Below are 19,361 nucleotides of genomic sequence, written 5' to 3' on the forward strand. Positions count from 1 at the left end.
TATGTTCATGTGTATGTGTATGGTATGTGTGGGTATGTATGTGTCAGTATGTTCATGTGTATGTGATGTATGTGTGGGTGTATGTGTCAGTATGTTCATTGTGTATGTGTATGTATGTGTGGTATGTATGTGTCAGTATGTTCATGTGTATGTGTCTGTATGTGTGGGTATGTATGTGTCAGTATGTTCATGTGTATGTGTATGTATGTGTGGGTATGTATGTGTCAGTATGTTCATGTGTATGTGTATGTATGTGTGGGTATGTATGTGTCAGTATGTTCATGTGTATGTGTATGTATGTGTGGGTATGTATGTGTCAGTATGTTCATGTGTATGTGTATGTATGTGTGGGTATGTATGTGTCAGTATGTTCATGTGTATGTGTCTGTATGTGTGGGTATGTATGTGTCAGTATGTTCATGTGTATGTGTATGTATGTGTGGGTATGTATGTGTCAGTATGTTCATGTGTATGTGTCTGTATGTGTTTGGGTATGTATGTGTCAGTATGTTCATGTGTATGTGTATGTATGTGTGGGTATGTATGTGTCAGTATGTTCATGTGTATGTGTATGTATGTGTGGGTATGTATGTGTCAGTATGTTCATGTGTATGTGTATGTATGTGTGGGTATGTATGTGTCAGTATGTTCATGTGTATGTGTATGTATGTGTGGGTATGTATGTGTCAGTATGTTCATGTGTATGTGTATGTATGTGTGGGTATGTATGTGTCAGTATGTTCATGTGTATGTGTATGTATGTGTGGGTATGTATGTGTCAGTATGTCATGTGTATGTGTATGTATGTGTGGGTATGTATGTGTCAGTATGTTTCATGTGTATGTGTATGTATGTGTGGGTATGTATGTGTCAGTATGTTCATGTGTATGTGTCTGTATAGTGTGGGTATGTATGTGTCAGTATGTTCATGTGTATGTGTATGTATGTGTGGGTATGTATGTGTCAGTATGTTCATGTGTATGTGTATGTATGGCTGTGGGGTATGTATGTGTCAGTATGTTCATGTGTATGTGTCTGTATGTGTGGGTATGTATGTGTCAGTATGTTCATGTGTATGTGTATGTATGTGTGGGTATGTATGTGTCAGTATGTTCATGTGTATGTGTATGTATGTGTGGGTATGTATGTGTCAGTATGTTCATGTGTATGTGTATGTATGTGTGGGTATGTATGTGTCAGTATGTTCATGTGTATGTGTCTGTATGTGTGGGTATGTATGTGTCAGTATGTTCATGTGTATGTGTATGTATGTGTGGGTATGTATGTGTCAGTATGTTCATGTGTATGTGTCTGTATGTGTGGGGTATGTATGTGTCAGTATGTTCATGTGTATGTGTATGTATGTGTATGAATGTGCATGTGTATGTATATGTGTATGTGTGTATGCCTTCTGAGTTTGTGTGTGTGTTTGTGTGTCTGCATAGATGTAAGTGTCATGAAGACGTCTCTGTATGCATGATATTACAAAGCCCTTTCTGATAGACTTGCTTTGAGCTGAGGAAAGACGTAGAATGTTTACATAGGAAGTAAAGCCTATTATGTTATATGTATTCTGCGCATGCTTTTGTGCAGAGCGGGTATTGAGGACACGGTGTTATCAAAACGCGCATTTGTTTACGAAGAGGAAGTACATAAAAATCCACTTCAATTACGATTGTTGGGTGGACTACATTCGTCTTGAAGAAACTCGAGGAGATCTAGACAAAATTCGTAATCTGTACGAAAGAGCTCTCTCAAATATACCTCCCATCCTGGAGAAGCGGTGCTGGACCAGGTACATACACGAAGACGTCATTATTTTCACAAACACCACAACAACAACTTGTTGCTACCTTTCCAGTCTTCTCTCTTTTTGATAATTCTAATGCAGCTGCACTATCCCTCTTGATCTCTTCTGCTTCAAAAAGAGTCCCCATGTGCTCGAACAGGTCACTGATAGTGCGTTGCTGCCCTACTCCAATATACATCTTTCTAATGATGTTGCTGCTGGCTCTAGGATGACAGATCACCCCACACAATAATGGTGCTGCTGCTGCCAGCACTGGTATAATAGCTTACCCAACACAAATCTTGCTGCTGCTAGCGCCAGTGTCGTATATCACCAGACACTAGTGTTGCTGCTGTGAGCGCCAGTATAATACATTAGCAGACACTAGTGTTTTTGCTGCTGCTAGCGCTAGTATAATGTATCGCAAAACACGCTAGGGTTGCTGCTGCTTGAGTATAATATACTGCGCAACACTAGTGTCGCTGCTGGGAGCTCTAGTGCAGTAAATTCCCCGACAAAGCTTTTACTGCTTGAATCTGAAGTAGCGTCTCATCAACAATGTTGCTGTCGCTCTAGTATGTATATTTAACACGAGTGTTGCTGCTGCTCTTGTGTAGTATATTCAACGCGAATGTAGCAGCTGGTTAAGTATAATGTATTACGCAGCACTGCTTGGCTGCTGCTTGAGTATGATATACTCCCGTACACCAGTGTTCCTCATGCTCTAGTATAGTACATTCGTCATATATACATATGTATATATGTATATATACATATATATATATATATAAATATATATATATATTTATTTATATGTATGTATATATACATATATATATATATATGAGTATATGCATTGTCAAACAAAATCACTGATAGTGCGCTGCTACCCTAGCAACATGCAAATTCTTCAACGCTAATGGTGCTCTGTTTTGATCATCTCGCCAGTGCTGTTGTACTATATTTTTTTGATCTTTTATGCGTATGTACAAAGTCCTAATACCCCTCTTTATTACTACTTGTCCCAAGTACCACTGCAACGGCTGTCGCTACTATAAGTATTGGAACTACTACTGCTACTATTGCTGCTGCTTCTACTGCGGCTGCTACTACTGTTGCTGCTGCTGATGTCACTACTGCTACTACTGCTGCTACTGTCGTCACTGCTTCTAGCACTCCTGCTATTTCTGCTACGACTGCTGCTAGTACTACTAGTTCTACTGCTGCTGCTGCCACTGGTGCTACGACACCTGCTACTACGGATACTGCTGCTGCTGCTGCTGTTACTGCTGTTGGTGCTGCTGCTGCTACTACTGCTATACTACATGTGGTGTCGTCTAACAGCGCTCTTACTCATTATTATTGTAAGTACCCAATCTGTTCTTTTCGAGAAAAAAGTACAGCAACTCCATTGCACATATGTCAAAAATATGTTTATAATGAAGAACTCTTTTTTCAAATGTGCTTGTACGACTTGTGAAAGAAGAACTGCCGTTGTTGTTATCCGCGTGTGTGTTGGGGCGGGGGGAGGCTGTCGCTGCTTTCGCTGTTTTTCCCAGTTTGAGAATGCACTTGATCGATTTGTTTGCACCACGCAAGAGAGAGGACGGTGCACGCTTTCCTCTCTTCTTTGCATGCTATCTCGTTCTTCCTTTTGTTGCCCTCTCTGCTTTTGTGTGACTAAGGTTTCCTTGAGTTTTTTCATGTATAAGAAAGTGCCTGCTATTATGTGTGTATATATATGTATATGTGCTCTACATGCATATGTATAAGTATAATGTGCTCCACATATATATTGTATGAATATATATGTGTATATATAGCCTCTTTATATAGAGTATATATATATACATGTATATAGATGTGCTCTTAATATCTAGCACACACTTTTGGGGCGTATGTGTAGGTGCCTGTACTAGAGAAGAGGGTATTCTCTTACTACTTCTTCTTTTTAAGTATCGTGTTGTTTTCCTGTCGTTGCTTGCTCTAGCTTCCGTTCGTGTACTACGCTGCTTGCTCAAGTATGTATCTCTACTTTCTATATAAAGCACTTGCTCGTATATATACGTGTATATATATATATATGTCTAGTATCTCTGTGAGTGGCTGCTCATGCATGCACGCGAGAGGATGTATACACAACGACGCTAGTAAGAAGGTGTTTACTATTCATGTACGTGTATGTCTCTCTCTCTCTGCAATACAACTTGTTGAACACGTTACTGGTGGCTGCTTGTACTGCACTGCTATATTTTTGCTGCTGGCGCTACTTCTTATAGGACTGTTGCTGTTCGTGTGAGTCGTGCTGCGGCTGCTGCTGTTGCTAATGCTACTGCGGCTATTGCTATTGCTACAATAGCTATTGCCACAACTGCTATTGCTGCTGTTATGGCTATCGCTACTATCATTGTTATCGCTTTGCTGTCAATGCTATTACTACTGCTATAATTGTTGGGGGTTGGTGCGATTGATATTGCTGCTGATGATGATGCTAGTGCTGCTATTGGTCCTATTGCTGTTGATGCTTTTTCTTTTATTACATTTGCTAGTGATATTACTACTATTGGTGTTGCTGATGCTCTTGCTGTGGCTGCTATGGTAGCAGCAATTGCTGTTGCTATAGGTGGTTTTGCTATTGCTGTTGATGCTGGTGCTATTATTGTAGCTGCTGTAGCAGCAACTGCTACTGGCAGTGCTACCATTGCTGTCGCTGCTGTGGCCGCTGTTGCTATTGCTGTAGCTGCTGTAGCAGCACATGCTATTGGCACTGTTGCTATTGCTGTTGATGCTGGTGCTACTTTCGTCGCTGCTATTGCTATTGCTGTACATGCTGGTGCTATTGCTGCACATGCTGGTGCTATTGCTGTGGCTGCTGGTGTAGCAGTTGCCGCTGGTGTTGCGGCTGCTGTGCTGCCGGGCTCTAACTGTGCAACTGGTATAACTGGCGTGATGATTATTGGTATTGCTGCTGGTGGTACCGCGTGTTGTTGTATTCGTGATGCTGTGGTACCGGTGCTACTGCAGCCATTACTACTACTTCTGCTACTACTAGTACTACTACTACTGCTACTACGACTACTACTGCTACTGCTGTTGCTGCTGCCGTAGTAGTATTTGTTGTTGCTGTGTCGAGAATTTCACGTGTGGGCAGCTGCCCACTACATATGTAGGGGTGTAAGGTGCTGAGCTAATAACTAAAGAGCGCTCAACTTCCTATGTAATTATCCATAATACAAATCATCAATAACTACTGAGTATACGTATTAGTAGTATGTAGCTATACTGCAGGAATTCGTCTTCTTCCAACGTCGCAGTCGAGCTGATGTTGCTGTTACCTGTTTCCTAAACGCCTCATGTACCTGTGCGTATGTGTATGTATGTATCTGTATGTACACATATATATACGTGGTGTATGTATGTGTATGTGTATGGATCTGTGCCTATATAAATATGCGTAGGTGTATATGTGTGTATGTGTATGTATCTGTATATATATATATATATGTGGGTGTATACGTGTGGAAATATATGTGCAGTTATCTGTGTGTATGTACATGCGTAGGTGTATACGCGTGAAAGTGTATGTGTGTGTACCTGTGTGTATATAGAAACGTGGCTGTATATGTGTGTATGTGTATGTATCTGTATACATGTATGTATACATATATATATATGCATGCGTAGGTGGATACGTGTGGAAGTGTATATGTGTGTACCTGTGTGTACACATGTATGTACGTGGGTGTATATATGTATATGTGTATGGATCTGACCGTGCGTAGGTGCATATGTGTGTATGTGTATGTATCTGTATACATATATATATATATTATATATATATATATTATATATATATATATATATTATATATATGGGTGGGTGTATACGTGTGGAAGTGTATGTATGTGTACCTGTGTGTATATAGAGACGTGGGTGTATATGTGTGTGGATGTGTATGTATATGTATGTGTGTATTTTTTATGCGCGGGGGTGTATATGTATGTGGGTGTGTAGGCCTGCATCTGCGTGTACGTGTATGTATGTATATATAGGTATACGTATATGCATATGTGTATATAAATATATATATGTGTGTGTATATCTGTATGTATATGTTTATGTACATGTATATGTATATGTATATATGCATATGGATATATGTATATGTATATTATGTGTATGAGCGTGCATATGTGTGGAATGTGCGTATGCACATATATTATGTGTATGCATATATGTATATATGTATCTATCTCTGTGTGTGTGTTTATCTGGAAGGTGTATTGATGCTGCTACTTTAATCGTTGCTAATATCATGGACACTGTATAATATATATATATGCATACATGTACGTCTATATATATGTACATATATGTGTGTATATATATATATATAAGGCGCTGTGTTCCAGCACTGGAGTTATGTGAAATTTGTTGCGGATGATGCTGGCTTGTTGATAGTGCTATTTGAACATGTTTAGAAGAATAATATCCTCGTTCGAGTGTGGGAAAATTGATGACTATTGCGCATCTTCTTCTCCTCCTTTTTCTCTTGTTTTCATATATTGCTCTCTCACTCTCTGTGTGTCGGACAGGTATGTGTATATATGGATTTGCTACGCGCTATTTGAGGAGCTGCAGGCACAGGACATTGAGAGGTGTCGTGCTGTTTATAAAAAACTTCTCGAAGTCATCCCTCACAAAAAATTTTCATTTGCAAAAGTTTGGTCTCTCTATGCTAGTTTCGAGGTACGCCTCCTATTATTATTATTAGTCGTCACTTTTTTTCTGTCTCTCTCTCTCTGTGTATCTCTCTCTCTCCCGCTGCCTCTTTCCCTGCGACTTTCTCTCTCTTTGACTCTCCTTCGCTGTATCTTTCTCTCCTCCTCTCGTTCTCTGCCTTCCTCTTTCTGTCTTTCGCACTTTCACTCTCGTTCTCTCGGTCACTCTCTCCTCCTATGTCTCTCTGTCGCTTCTTCAGTCTCTCTCTCTCTCTCTTTCCTTGTGCTCCTCTCTCTTGATGTGAAAGAGAAAAAAACGTTGTAGCTTTTTTGTTACACTTTCCGTATACGTGGGTGAGTGTTGGTGATGTAAAGGAGGGAGAGCGGGCAGGTGGTACTTACTTGCGCGCCTTCCTTGTTATCTTTGCTATTACTACTAATACTAGTATTACTCCTATACTCCACATATACGTTACTGAGAGTGTGTGTGTGTGATACAACTACTATGAACTCACATGTAGTGTTCCTATATATGCTAGCAATTTATATTAGACACTAGGTACTACGATGTGTCTTACGTGCTTTCTCCAAACGTGTACTCCTCTCTACGGCAGCAGTATATCCTTTTTTGTATTATTTGTGAATTCCTTACGTCTCTGTCTTTGATTCTTTCTCCAATAGAGTTTTCCATGTATGGCAGCCTGCAATACACATATATATATATATATATATACTGCGAACGCTTACCGCTACTGTTTAAGCGTGCGGTTCCTTAGTGTACCTCTCTACATATAGGGCTGCACTGCATATACATGCATATATGGCAGCAATATATATAATATATATGTATGGCAGCAGTATATGTATTATTCAATTTGTAATACTATTCGCTTTGTCGTCTCTATGTGTGGTGCTCCTCTCTGCAAAAATTAGAGGAAATGAATGTATTGTAGCATAATATTTTTTTTTTGTAGGTTAGTCATTGCTATATGTATGGCAGCAGTATTTTTCTTACTCTTGCTGGTTATAATCGAATCTATATACTCCAGTATCATATAAATTCTTCTATTGTAGATAAATCTGATATATATATATAGCAGCAGTATATGTCTTATTATCGCGGTTAATAGTTGTTTGTCTTTCTATTGTAGAAAAATCATTTACATATATAGCAGCAGTATATGTTTTATTATCGCTGATAATTGTCGTTTGTATATACTGCAATAGCATATCTCTCATGAAGGATAATCAGTCTCATTGATGTACGTCTCAGCTCCATATTTCTTTTCTGTTGATACTTTGGCGCTAACTGTCGTACATCTTGCTGGTTTCACCAAATTTTCCGTCTAACTGAAACACTGCAGTAGACGTTTTTCCCAGTTTTCTTCTTCCTTCGCTTGTCAGTCGCTTCTCGCTGTCCTTTAAGCTTTTCGGCTCAAGTTTTGCCATCACTTCTTCCCTCTGCCTCCTCCTACGTCGAGAATACATGTAACATATTAATATACACTACATGTATATATATATATATATAGATTATATATAATATATAACATACATATATCATACATATTCTATATAAATGATCCGTCTATCTACCTTCTCATATACCAATCTATGTGTATCTCTATGTACTATGTATAGCATATGTAGTATACACTACAGCGTATATATAGTATTTAATATATATATCGTATATAATATAGATATAGTATATAATATATGTAGAACTACATATATGTACTATATTTAAAAATCTATACGTCATACATATAGTATATCTAGTATACTTCAGTGGTGATTACACATATTCAATATGCATAATGTGTATATTCCGTACATATATATATATATATATACATATATATATACATATATATATATGTGTATATTCGTAGTATGTGTACATACATAGATGTACACATCAGTACATTCCATACTTTATTGAGGTGTCCGGTGGTTACCTGTTTGTTTTTTAATGATACGCTGTTAAAACACTTATATTTTTTTTCTCTGCATGATTTTTCTTAAAGTCCTACTGCAAATGTTTTCTTGTATAGGTGCGACAGCTCGACCTGACAGCAGCACGACGAATATTCGGAAGAGCCATCGCAGAATGCGGGAAGGCCAAAATTTTTGTGGCGTACTCTCCAACTAGAACTACGCTTAGGAAATATTCAACGCTGTCGAATAATCTATGCAAAATTTATAGAACTTCATCCTTTCAATCCTCGTGTAAGATAAATAAAAAAACAAATCCGCATGCGTACATGCATATATACATATATATGTGTATACTTGTGTGTCACTTTATGTTCACAACCCCACACACACACACATATGAATATAAAAGCATATGCACATATATATCTATATATATACGTGTATATGAATGTAATTGTGTGTGTGCCACACTATTTCTGATATCTTTTCAATGTAGAAAATTATACATAAATATGTGCACGAATGTTATCGATTCTTTAGCACGAAGTTGTGGGGCTTGGCTTTCTCAAATACAACACTAGTCAAATATATATATATATATTCTTATATGTGTATATATACAATATAACAGTAAGAATATATAATTATATATAGAGAGAGATAGATAGGTAGATCGATATATGGATATGACAACAGTAGTAATACATATATATATATATATATATTACGACCATAGTAAGATGTATATACATATATATATATATATATACTTATATATGTATATTACAACAGTAGTAATATATATATATACATACTTTTTGTCTGTATATACATATATATATGTGGATATGTATAATATGTACATGTTAACAATGATACTGTATGTGTGTATATATATATGTATATATATGTGACTCTTGTTGTTTCTGAGTGTTAATCATATAATAATGAAATAATATTAATCATGTTACTTCTGGTTGAATCATACATATTATCCTACCCAATACCACCATCGGGACTATATACTATATACTGCATACGACTCTAAGTCATATATAACATACTATATCAGATAATAATATAGCATATTATCTTAAGCAATCTCAAAGCGCTACACGCTACTGTTAATTGCATGTATATATATATATATATATGTTGATAGTGAGAGAGTAGCGTTTCATATTCGACAATACAGAAGTCACTATATTCAGCAATATGAATAACGCTACTGCTAACTGTACATGTATATATATATGTATATATCTGTATTGATATTGATAGAGTAATGATATATACTAAACAGTGTTGAACACACAATATTCAGAAGTATCAGTAGCGCTAGTGATGATTCTGAATATATATCTATATATGAATATGCCTGTACTGCTATTGACAGAGTGATATTGTATACATCAAACAGTATGAAACACATACTTACAGTTATGTAAAGCATGAGTAGTACTGTATGGAGCACTATATCAAGCACTATATATCACGAAACAACGATGATACTACTCTTTATTGAATATATGTACATTGAGCACTACATCTAGCATTATTAGTAGTAATCTTGCTGATAGAACATACGTGTATATATTTATTTAAGTGTCAAGTCACATCAAGCGCTAATTTTTCAAGGGCTATATCAAGTTGTACATCGAGCACTCACTTACATACATATATATATATTGATAAATTGAATAATTCCGAGCACTAGTATATATAGGACTATATCATATAGTATATTGAGCATCACGTATATACGTATATATATATATATGTTAAACAATATTAAGTACTCATAGACGAAGGACTATATCAGGTCGTATATTAAGCACTACATAATATATATATATAAATATATTGAGGAAAACTAAGCACATATATCTCAAGAACCATACCAACTACTACATCAAGCAATATATATATATATATATAGGAAATTGAGCACTATTATATGAGCTACTATATCAAGTAGTATACCAAGCACAATATATACATATAATAAACGAATAACAAGCCCTACTACATGACGAGTTGTACCCACTAGTTTATCAGGCACTTTATATATATATATATATAATGAGAAACTTTACGCTCTATTATATATGAAAGAGTCTACCCAGCACTATATATATATATACATATATGTATGCAGGAATGTCAAGCACTAATATATGAAGGACTATATCGTGTAGTGTATAAGGCACTACGTGAAGCACTAAATCAAGCTCTCTCTGTCTGTCTCTCTCTCTCTCTCTCTCTATATATATATATATTATACATAATCCAGCATTATTAAAATAGTGCAACGGACGGATGTACATATAAAGTACCATCATATCAAGCAAGAGTAGTGATAGTATTGATGTTGTACTAACAGTACATATATATATTTATATATATATATATGTATATATATATATATTTATACTGATCACTCTGTCAAGCAATACTGACAACACTACTATTGACTAGTTATATACACTAGGCAATTTCGAGCACATATAAATAAGTATCTACAGTGCCATTGCTGGTTGAACGAGTGATATTATTTACTCCAATCATGGAACACGATTGCTTGATTCTCGTTGAATAGAACGTACCTGTATATAAGTATAATTGTATAAGTGTATATATATATATATATTTAACGAGTATATTAGGTAGATAGGTAGCTAGAGTGACATATATATATATGTATACATGTGTGTATGGAAAATCTGAGTTGAGTACAGCAAGTGCATTATATACAACACAGTGGGGTTATTAGCGCAGTTCTTACAGCTGCTGTTGTTATCACGTAGTTATACTCCTGTATAAGTATTACTACATATATATATATGTTTGACAAATAACGTAGAGAAAGTGTGAACATATATATTGTACCTATGTATATGTATATATATATATATATATATATATATGGAATTGACTAGCGTTTATCAAGTAACCTAGTATATCACACAATGGTCTTAGTAGTGCTACCTACTACTAGTGCTGTTATCACTAATGCTCCTATTGCTAGTGCCGTTATCACTAATGCTCTTAATACTGGTGCTGTTAATGGTTATTTGGCTATAAACAGTGCTGCTGATACTAGTGCCGTTATCACTAGTGCTGTCAATACTAGTGCTGTTATTACTAATGCTGCTACTACTAGTGCTGTTTATTATTAGTGGCGTTGCTAGTCATACCTGTGTTACTAGGACTGGAGCGGTCGTTGATTACTAGTGCGCGGCTAGTGTTGTTACTAGTACTAGTGCTTCTTACTGCTAGTGCTGTTGTTATTATTGCTAGTGCGCTGTTACTCTTGCTGTTATTACTAGTGCACTGTGATTACTGTTGTTTTTATTAATGTGTGGCTGCTGTTTTTACTAATGCTTCTGTTGTGTTTACTACTGCTGTTGCTGTTGTTAGTAGTGCTGTTGCTCATGTTACTACAGCGGTTGCCCGTGCTTATGTTGTTATTACTAATGCGCTGCTATTACTATTGTTATTCTTGCTAGTGCGCTGGTATTACTATTGTTAGTACTAGTGTGCTGTTGTTGGGGTTATTACTCGTGTTAATGCTGTTATCACCAGCGCTGATAGTGTTATTACCAGTTTGCACTGTTGTTACTGTCGTTATTACTAGTGTGATGTTGCAGCTTCTCTGAAAGTTTTGTTACGAGTGCGCTGTTGCTGGTTTTTTCAGTGCCAGTGCGGAAATGCTTTTATGCTAGTGGTAGCTTGGTTATTACTAGTGGTAGTGTTGTTATTACTGGTAGTGATAATGTTGTTATTACTATTAGTGATAGTGTTGTGATTACTATTAGTGAAAATATTGTTACTACGTTGGTATCATCAGTAGTGATGTTGTTAGTCTGTGGTGCGTATGCTCTATATTTTATAATATATACTATTAATATAATAATTTTGGCTTGACATACTCTTTATTGTTTGTAGGCTTGGATAGCAATGGTCGATTTGGAATTACTCGCAGAAGAATTTGAACGTGCGAGAGCGCTGTGTGAGTTAGCCCTCAACGTCGAGCAAATGGAGATGCCAGAACTTGTAAGGATTAATGTTTTCTTTCTCTTTCTCTCTTTCTCCTTATCAGTTCCTCTCTCTTTCTCACTGTCTCTTTCTCTTTCTCTCTCCTCTCCTTTCTTCTTTTCCCCCCTCTCTCTCTCTTTGCTTTTCATGTTTTGCAGATATTGACGGAATCATACGTTTGAAAGTCTTCTTACTCTTCCTCTCCACCTCTCTCATACTCTCTGCCTGTTGGTTCCTCCCCTATGTGTAAATAATGAGGGGCTTCTTTTTTCGTGTCTGATATTTCTCTCTTATCGTCTTTCTCTTTCGATGTTCTTCACTCTTTGTAGATATGGAAGACGTACATTGACATGGAAGTAGGGCTGCAAGCGATGGACCGCGCTCGGGATCTGTATGAGAGACTTCTGGAGAAAACGCAGCACGTGAAAGTCTTCATCAGCTATGCAGACTTCGAATGGAAGATTGCAGAACAGAAAGCAAAGGCTCGAAATGTAAGAAAGAAAAGAGGTCCTTTATATGCTGGAGGTAGACAAAAAGACCTCTACTATATTACACTCACTACATATCTTGTTGGCTACCATATTTCCTGACCCGTCAACCACTTTCTGCAGCGGACACACCATAAAGAAGCCCCACATACATAAGGGATGACCTATTTCGTATACATAGATGTATGCTGGGGGCTATGTATGTATGTATTCATATATATATGTTTGTACGGACTTACCTTATTATATAAATACATATTTTTATGCGGGATGTTTCAATTATATGTGGAGAATAGGCGTGTATGGGATTACTCAAGAAAACATTTATATATATGTATATATGTATGTATATATGGGTATATATATATATATATATATGTGTATAGATGTAAATGTGCATCTATATACGTATATAAATACGTACGTGTATATATATGTGTATACGTGTTTCCGAGTATGAAGGACTGCTGGTATAGTTGGGTATCACACTCTTATTGTTGCTGCTGCATTTTCACTTGCCTCCTCCTGTTTTTGCAGCCGTTGCTGCTACAAGCACTCCTGCTGCTGCTGTAGCTGTTGCTGGTGCTGCTGCTGTTGCTACTCCTGCTGATGCTGCTAGCGCTGCTGTTGCTGCTGTTCCCGCTGCAGGTGCAGCTGCTGCTGCTGTTGCTTGTGAGTGTGTGTATGTGCTTCTATATCGTTCGCTGTCAGTATTGTGCCCTCACTAGTCATATTTCATCTTGTGTCTACAATAGCGCAGCGGCACATTCTCTGCAGCGTAATTGCGTGAGGTCTTCATCTACTTGCATCTTTTCATTAAACTATTCCTAGCCCCAACATGTATATATGTATATATATGGACATGAGGAAGTTGAGAATATACATATATATGTAACTTCGTATCAATGTATACCTGGTAGGGGGGGCGACGCTACCAAGAAGTACGTGTAGGGGTGTGTGTGTGCGCGCGTTTTTCGAGGCGAAAACAGGAAAAGGAAGAAGAAAGGAATAGAGACGAGCATGTGCGCTATTTCTACTGCCTTTTCATTGAACTTGCGTTTCTGTCACTTTGCTGTTGTTGGCATACACACATATTTACATATATATATATACCTACATGTCTCGCCGTTTTTTCTTCTTTTGTCAATTTTCTGTCAATTCCTCTGCAGGTGCTGCAACGAGGTATCAACGTTTGCAAGGCAAATGCATGGGATGAAGAGCGCGCTTCACTGTTGGTGGTATGCCTCCATGTGAATCTTTATATAACGCTACTATATATCCATATATATACTGTACGTGTAAACACATACCACCTTTCTTAGGACCTATAGCTATATGGTATGTGAACGCTTTAAAGAATGTATGTATAACCCTCTTGTGCTGTCTCCGTCTGTCCCTCTAAATATACGCAGGAATACATTCATATATATGTAGTGTGTCTATATCTCTCTCTTTGTATATTCGACAACGCTTTATGCTGCTGTTGTGTACGTACACACCACCTTTCTGCTGATAAACTTTCTCTCACATCTATTCTCCCTATATATACATGTGTATATATGTGTCTGTATACAACTATATATGTATATATGTATATGTGTCTAAGGGCAAAAGCGCTTTGATAAGTATATGTGCACATCGCTTTTTCTGTTAAAAGAGATGAATATACAGTAATGTTTTAGAGACGTTACGCACACACTCCACCTCCCACTATTCTGATGGCACAAAAAATCAAAGATGAACACATATAGCTGCGAAGGTTTCGCATATGTATATGACTCCTGTTTCATTATGAACGTCCATCTTCTATGTCGTTCTTTGCATACACTTCCGAGAGACTTTTCACGTCTCTTCATCGTCTGCACGTGTACTACTACTGCTAATAGTAGTTGTGGTAATAGTAGTAGTAAAATTGGTAACAGTAGAACTATCACTACTAGTAGTAGTAGTTAGTAGTACGAGTAGCACTACTAGTACGACTACAACTAGTACTACAACGTACAGTCGCACTACAACTACTACTGATACTACTAACATGTCACTACAACTACTACTGCTACCACTACCACTAGTAACAGTACGACTACAATCACTACGAGCCTTGTATTACTACTACTACTACTACGAGTAATCTTACTACTGTTGCCACCACTACTATTACTAGTGCTACTACTATTATCCGTACTACTACTAATACTATGACAACTTTATATGGCACAAAAAATAATCCTCCATCTGTACCCATCATTAAAACTGTATCTCCCTTCTACTACTACGTCTGTATAGCTGTCATTGTGTAAATGTATACATATGTCCATATAGGGGTGGCCTGTACGACTTCCCTTTCTCTTCTCTGTTCTGTGCTTCGTGATATATCCGTCGTCCTCGCCTCATCTTCCGAAGGGTAGTTATCCTTCACACGTGTACGGGTAATATGTTGTAAGCCCCATCAAAAGCAGCAGCCTCAACACTCTTGGCAAGAAGAAGCACATCTTCAAACGCAAATGGGTAATGTGTGTTACCCTCTATTCTTTTCTTTGTGTTTCTCTCTTTCTGCTCACCGTATATACTTCGTCTACCCCCTCTCAACTTCGTATATGTCTTCTGAGTGTTGCACGCAATCAGACACTCTCTGTACAATCATGCGTCTCTCTGTGTGTATGTGCGCATATATTTGTAGTTCACGCCAGTGGAGCAAACAGCGATTTGTGTGTGCCTACATATATATATATATACGTATATATATGACGTGACGATAATGAAAGCATCATTTTGTTTGTGTGCTTGTAGGTACCTTATGTATATACCTATATATACAGAGTACTATGAGCAACAAAGGCGTTAGAAGCAGTGATGCTAATAATACAGCAGTTCAAGCGTTGGTTTCTGGCTGGTTGTGTAGTTGTATATATCTTCATGTAGTCACTTCATACCGATAGGACAAGGGTCTTGGTGTCTGTGCAGGCGTGTATACTTCATGCCAATAACACCATACTCCTATCTGTATACGAACATATACACGTGCTCATGCATATAGTTTAGGGATCTATGTGTATATGGCATTGTATGCACCTTCATGCCAACAATACTGATCTCATATATATATATATATATATACATTTATGCATCATTGTATACACCCCCATGTCATCGATACAATATTCCATTTGTATATATATATATATATATGTGTATATAGAGATATGTATTCAGGCCTGTAGTGTAAGCATCGTTATCTCTGTATCTGTGTATAAGTTTTATACCAGTGACACAGGTTTCCTTTTGTATGTGTACATATATGCATATAGTATAGGCATCGTTGTGTCTGTGTACTCGAGAACACCTTCATGCTAATGAAAACAAATTCTTATTGTCTATGTGTATGTGTATGAGAGACGTATGCATGGCGCCAATAGCAGAAGGGCCCTTGTATGTGTGTGTGTGTGTGTGTGTGAGCCTGTGAGTGACCGCATATACTATTACTTCCTGAGCATTTCTCCGTATCGGTAGCGTGTGTGTGTTTGTGTGTAAACTAGAAGCTTCCTTATTTCAGTGTGCCTGTGAAAATACTTCATGTCTATGTGTTTGTGTATATATTTTTTCTCTCCGTTCAAACCGCCACGCTCGTTTTTTTCAATGCGTAATGTCTTTCTTCGTATGAATATGTATGTGTCTTTCGCCTACATGAATATGATAGTTTTGTCTGTACGTCACCTTCGTATGCAGCACTGGTTGGGGCTGGAGAGAGAAGGAGGTACGGCAGAGTCAGCCAACCGTGTTTTTCGTATGTTGCCAAAGAAAGTTAAAAAGACGCGTATGCAAAGAGATGAGGACACCGGAGAGGAAGCTCTTACAGAAGTTGTTGCGTATGTTTTTCCTGATGATCCAGGAAGTGCTGCAGTAAGTTCCTTTTCACGAATAATTACTCTCTCTTTCCCTTGGTGGTTTCTTTTTTCTCTTGTGCATTCATGCCTTACTCTTGAGACATTCCACTGTCTTATCCTCCTCTGCTTATCAACCTTGACAGTATTTCATGGGGGGGCTGTATGTGTGTCGAGGCCTCTTCGCTAGTTGAGTCTATTTTTGTGCATCTCCTGCTTCTTTGCAATTTATCTCTGTCTCACTCCTCTCCTTGTAAACATCCCTTTGTTTTTTTATGTCTCTGGGGGTTTTTTTCGTGTAAGGAGACTTTTTGAAACGCTCTCATAGTTGAATATATGAGTACGTGGTCACCTCCAGAATATGGAGGATTCATAATGAGTATCAATCGATGAACAATGTAACAACCACCGGACACGAATCCTGGGGTCACATAAGTCTATATAATACTATATATGAATATATATAGTATATATATATTTCCTTAGACAGCAGTGTGTGTGTAATTACAATCCGCGTACGGGGTAGAGATACGTGCGGATCTCTACGACAAACAGAGGCGCTTGTGAGCATATAAAGGCTGTTGATATATATAATATATATATATACATATATGTAGGCAGATGTGCACGAGAATATGACTACGATCCATATCGCTGTATGTATACGGGATGAAGCCACTACAAAAAGAAAGGTGTGACCTCAATGAATACACGTGTATATATATACATATATACGTATATACAAATGACGACACAGTATGTCCACATAAGTAGTGTGGCCATATATATATATATATATATATATATACATACATACATACATACATATGTATATGTCAATCATATATGATGTTCGCCCGCGTTTTCACGCGTGTACTTGACTGTAATATAGAAAAATATGCAACGCATGTGTACAACCTGCGTTTTTGATGCACGTGAATTCTACTCGGATTTGTGATCGCAGAGTCTCAGAATTCTCCAAGCGGCGAAATTATGGAAAAAAAAGCAAGCTGCTGCAGTGACAGGATAACCCAGTCTTTTTCACACGTCCTTTTGGTGTGTATCATGCTGCTGTTCACCTTCCTTTTCCTCTCACACGCGAGAAGTATGATAGAGGGGCACTGTGCTGTCTACTGGCCGTCACCTTACTTGAAAGAAGAAAACCTCGGCTTTCTACTGTCTTCTGAGCGCATGGAAAGAGAAGAAGAAACACGAACTTTCTACAGAAACCGTTTTGATTTTATTCTCGTATTCTCTTAGAGTGAAAACCTCTCTGTCCTGGTGAAGAGTTGCGCAAGAAGAAAATTTGAAAGGAGGCTGTCGGCGCAAAAGACTTGTAGTAGTCTATACTCTGGAGTGACTGCTAGTACAAAGTAGAAACGTAACCTCTGGCGCCTGCTGTGCAACAGTAGACAGTCTCAGTTCATGTACAGGCCAACAAAGATTGTTTGGGGCCCTTTTGCTTTCTTTGCTTTCATATGGACTAGTAAAGACCTCCTATGTCTTGCAGAGACTGTGTCAGTTTGCGTGTGTGTGTGCCTCCTTGCGTAAATATCGTACGTGGAGGCGTTCTGCCGCAAAGTGGTAAATATATCCTTTGTACACCACGCTCACGTGCTTACACTTCATATGCGAGTTCATGTCTCCCATACACACGCACAAGTATATATATATATTCATATATGCACATATGCATACTAATCTATATGCGCAGTAGAGTAGACGTTTTCCACAGGGGGGCGGATGGTAGCGTTGAACGACCGCACACTTACGCTGTAAGGCTTATGTTTATCTACATAAAATAGCTGAACACTTGTCTACGTATGTACAAGCGTACGTATGCTTCTTTATTGTCTTCTTACGTTTACATTGAGAAAGGTATTTTCAGCCACTGTGTCAGGAATAGTGCAAAGGTCTGTTTCTTGACGCACGCGCACGGTTGTGCGTTGCAGTAGTGGGCACACGAAAGCAGGTCAGCGCTTATACACGAGTGAATGAAGAAGTCTTAGAGTTGCAGGCTTATGCCTCTTGGTGTGCCAGTGGCTTCTGTGCAAGAGCGAATCCCTCTTTGTGTCCGTGTAGCTACTGCGCAAGAGCGTAAGCCTCTGTGTGTGCTAGTGGGTTTTGTACAAGAGCAAAGCTTCTTTGTGTGCCAGTGACATCTGTACAAGAGCATATGCCTCTTCATGTATACGGTGCACGTTTGCTGACATACGTGACGGTGATTGCTCCTGGAGGTGGGAGGATCATTCAGCTATAGATGGCTTATTACGGTCACATGGTGTGCTTGTGGCTACTGCACAGGCATGTTGCTCTGACAGGGTCTTGTGTATGATTGCTGACGTATGTGGCGGTGCTTCATTTTTAGTTAGAGCTCAGAGGATCACCTTTCCTGTACGTGTCGTTTTCGTACTAATGAGGTTTGTTTGTTATCTGGTATTACTCTTGTCTCTCTTAGCACTCTTGGATTTCGTTCAGTATTCTACACTTCTGCGGCCATAAG

The 19,361-nt window shown here is 38.0% G+C and overlaps 1 protein-coding gene across 1 annotated transcript; it reads left to right on the forward strand.

Annotated features, from left to right (window-relative positions):
- Positions 1 to 1,593: 1,593 nt before the first annotated feature.
- On the forward strand, positions 1,594 to 17,888 carry LOC131478812 (crooked neck-like protein 1; the record flags this gene model as incomplete). The annotated part of the gene is given in 10 exon segments (XM_058659385.1): positions 1,594 to 1,666; positions 1,668 to 1,795; positions 6,385 to 6,538; positions 8,568 to 8,657; positions 8,659 to 8,742; positions 12,400 to 12,507; positions 12,819 to 12,980; positions 14,147 to 14,215; positions 16,704 to 16,877; positions 17,823 to 17,888. Coding segments are annotated over 10 exon segments (1,108 nt in total), but the record flags the coding sequence as incomplete, so codon positions are not given.
- Positions 17,889 to 19,361: the final 1,473 nt, after the last annotated feature.

Source organism: Ochotona princeps, unplaced genomic scaffold, assembly GCF_030435755.1.
Source record: "Ochotona princeps isolate mOchPri1 unplaced genomic scaffold, mOchPri1.hap1 HAP1_SCAFFOLD_3668, whole genome shotgun sequence".
In the NCBI taxonomy this organism is placed as follows: Eukaryota; Metazoa; Chordata; class Mammalia; order Lagomorpha; family Ochotonidae; genus Ochotona; species Ochotona princeps.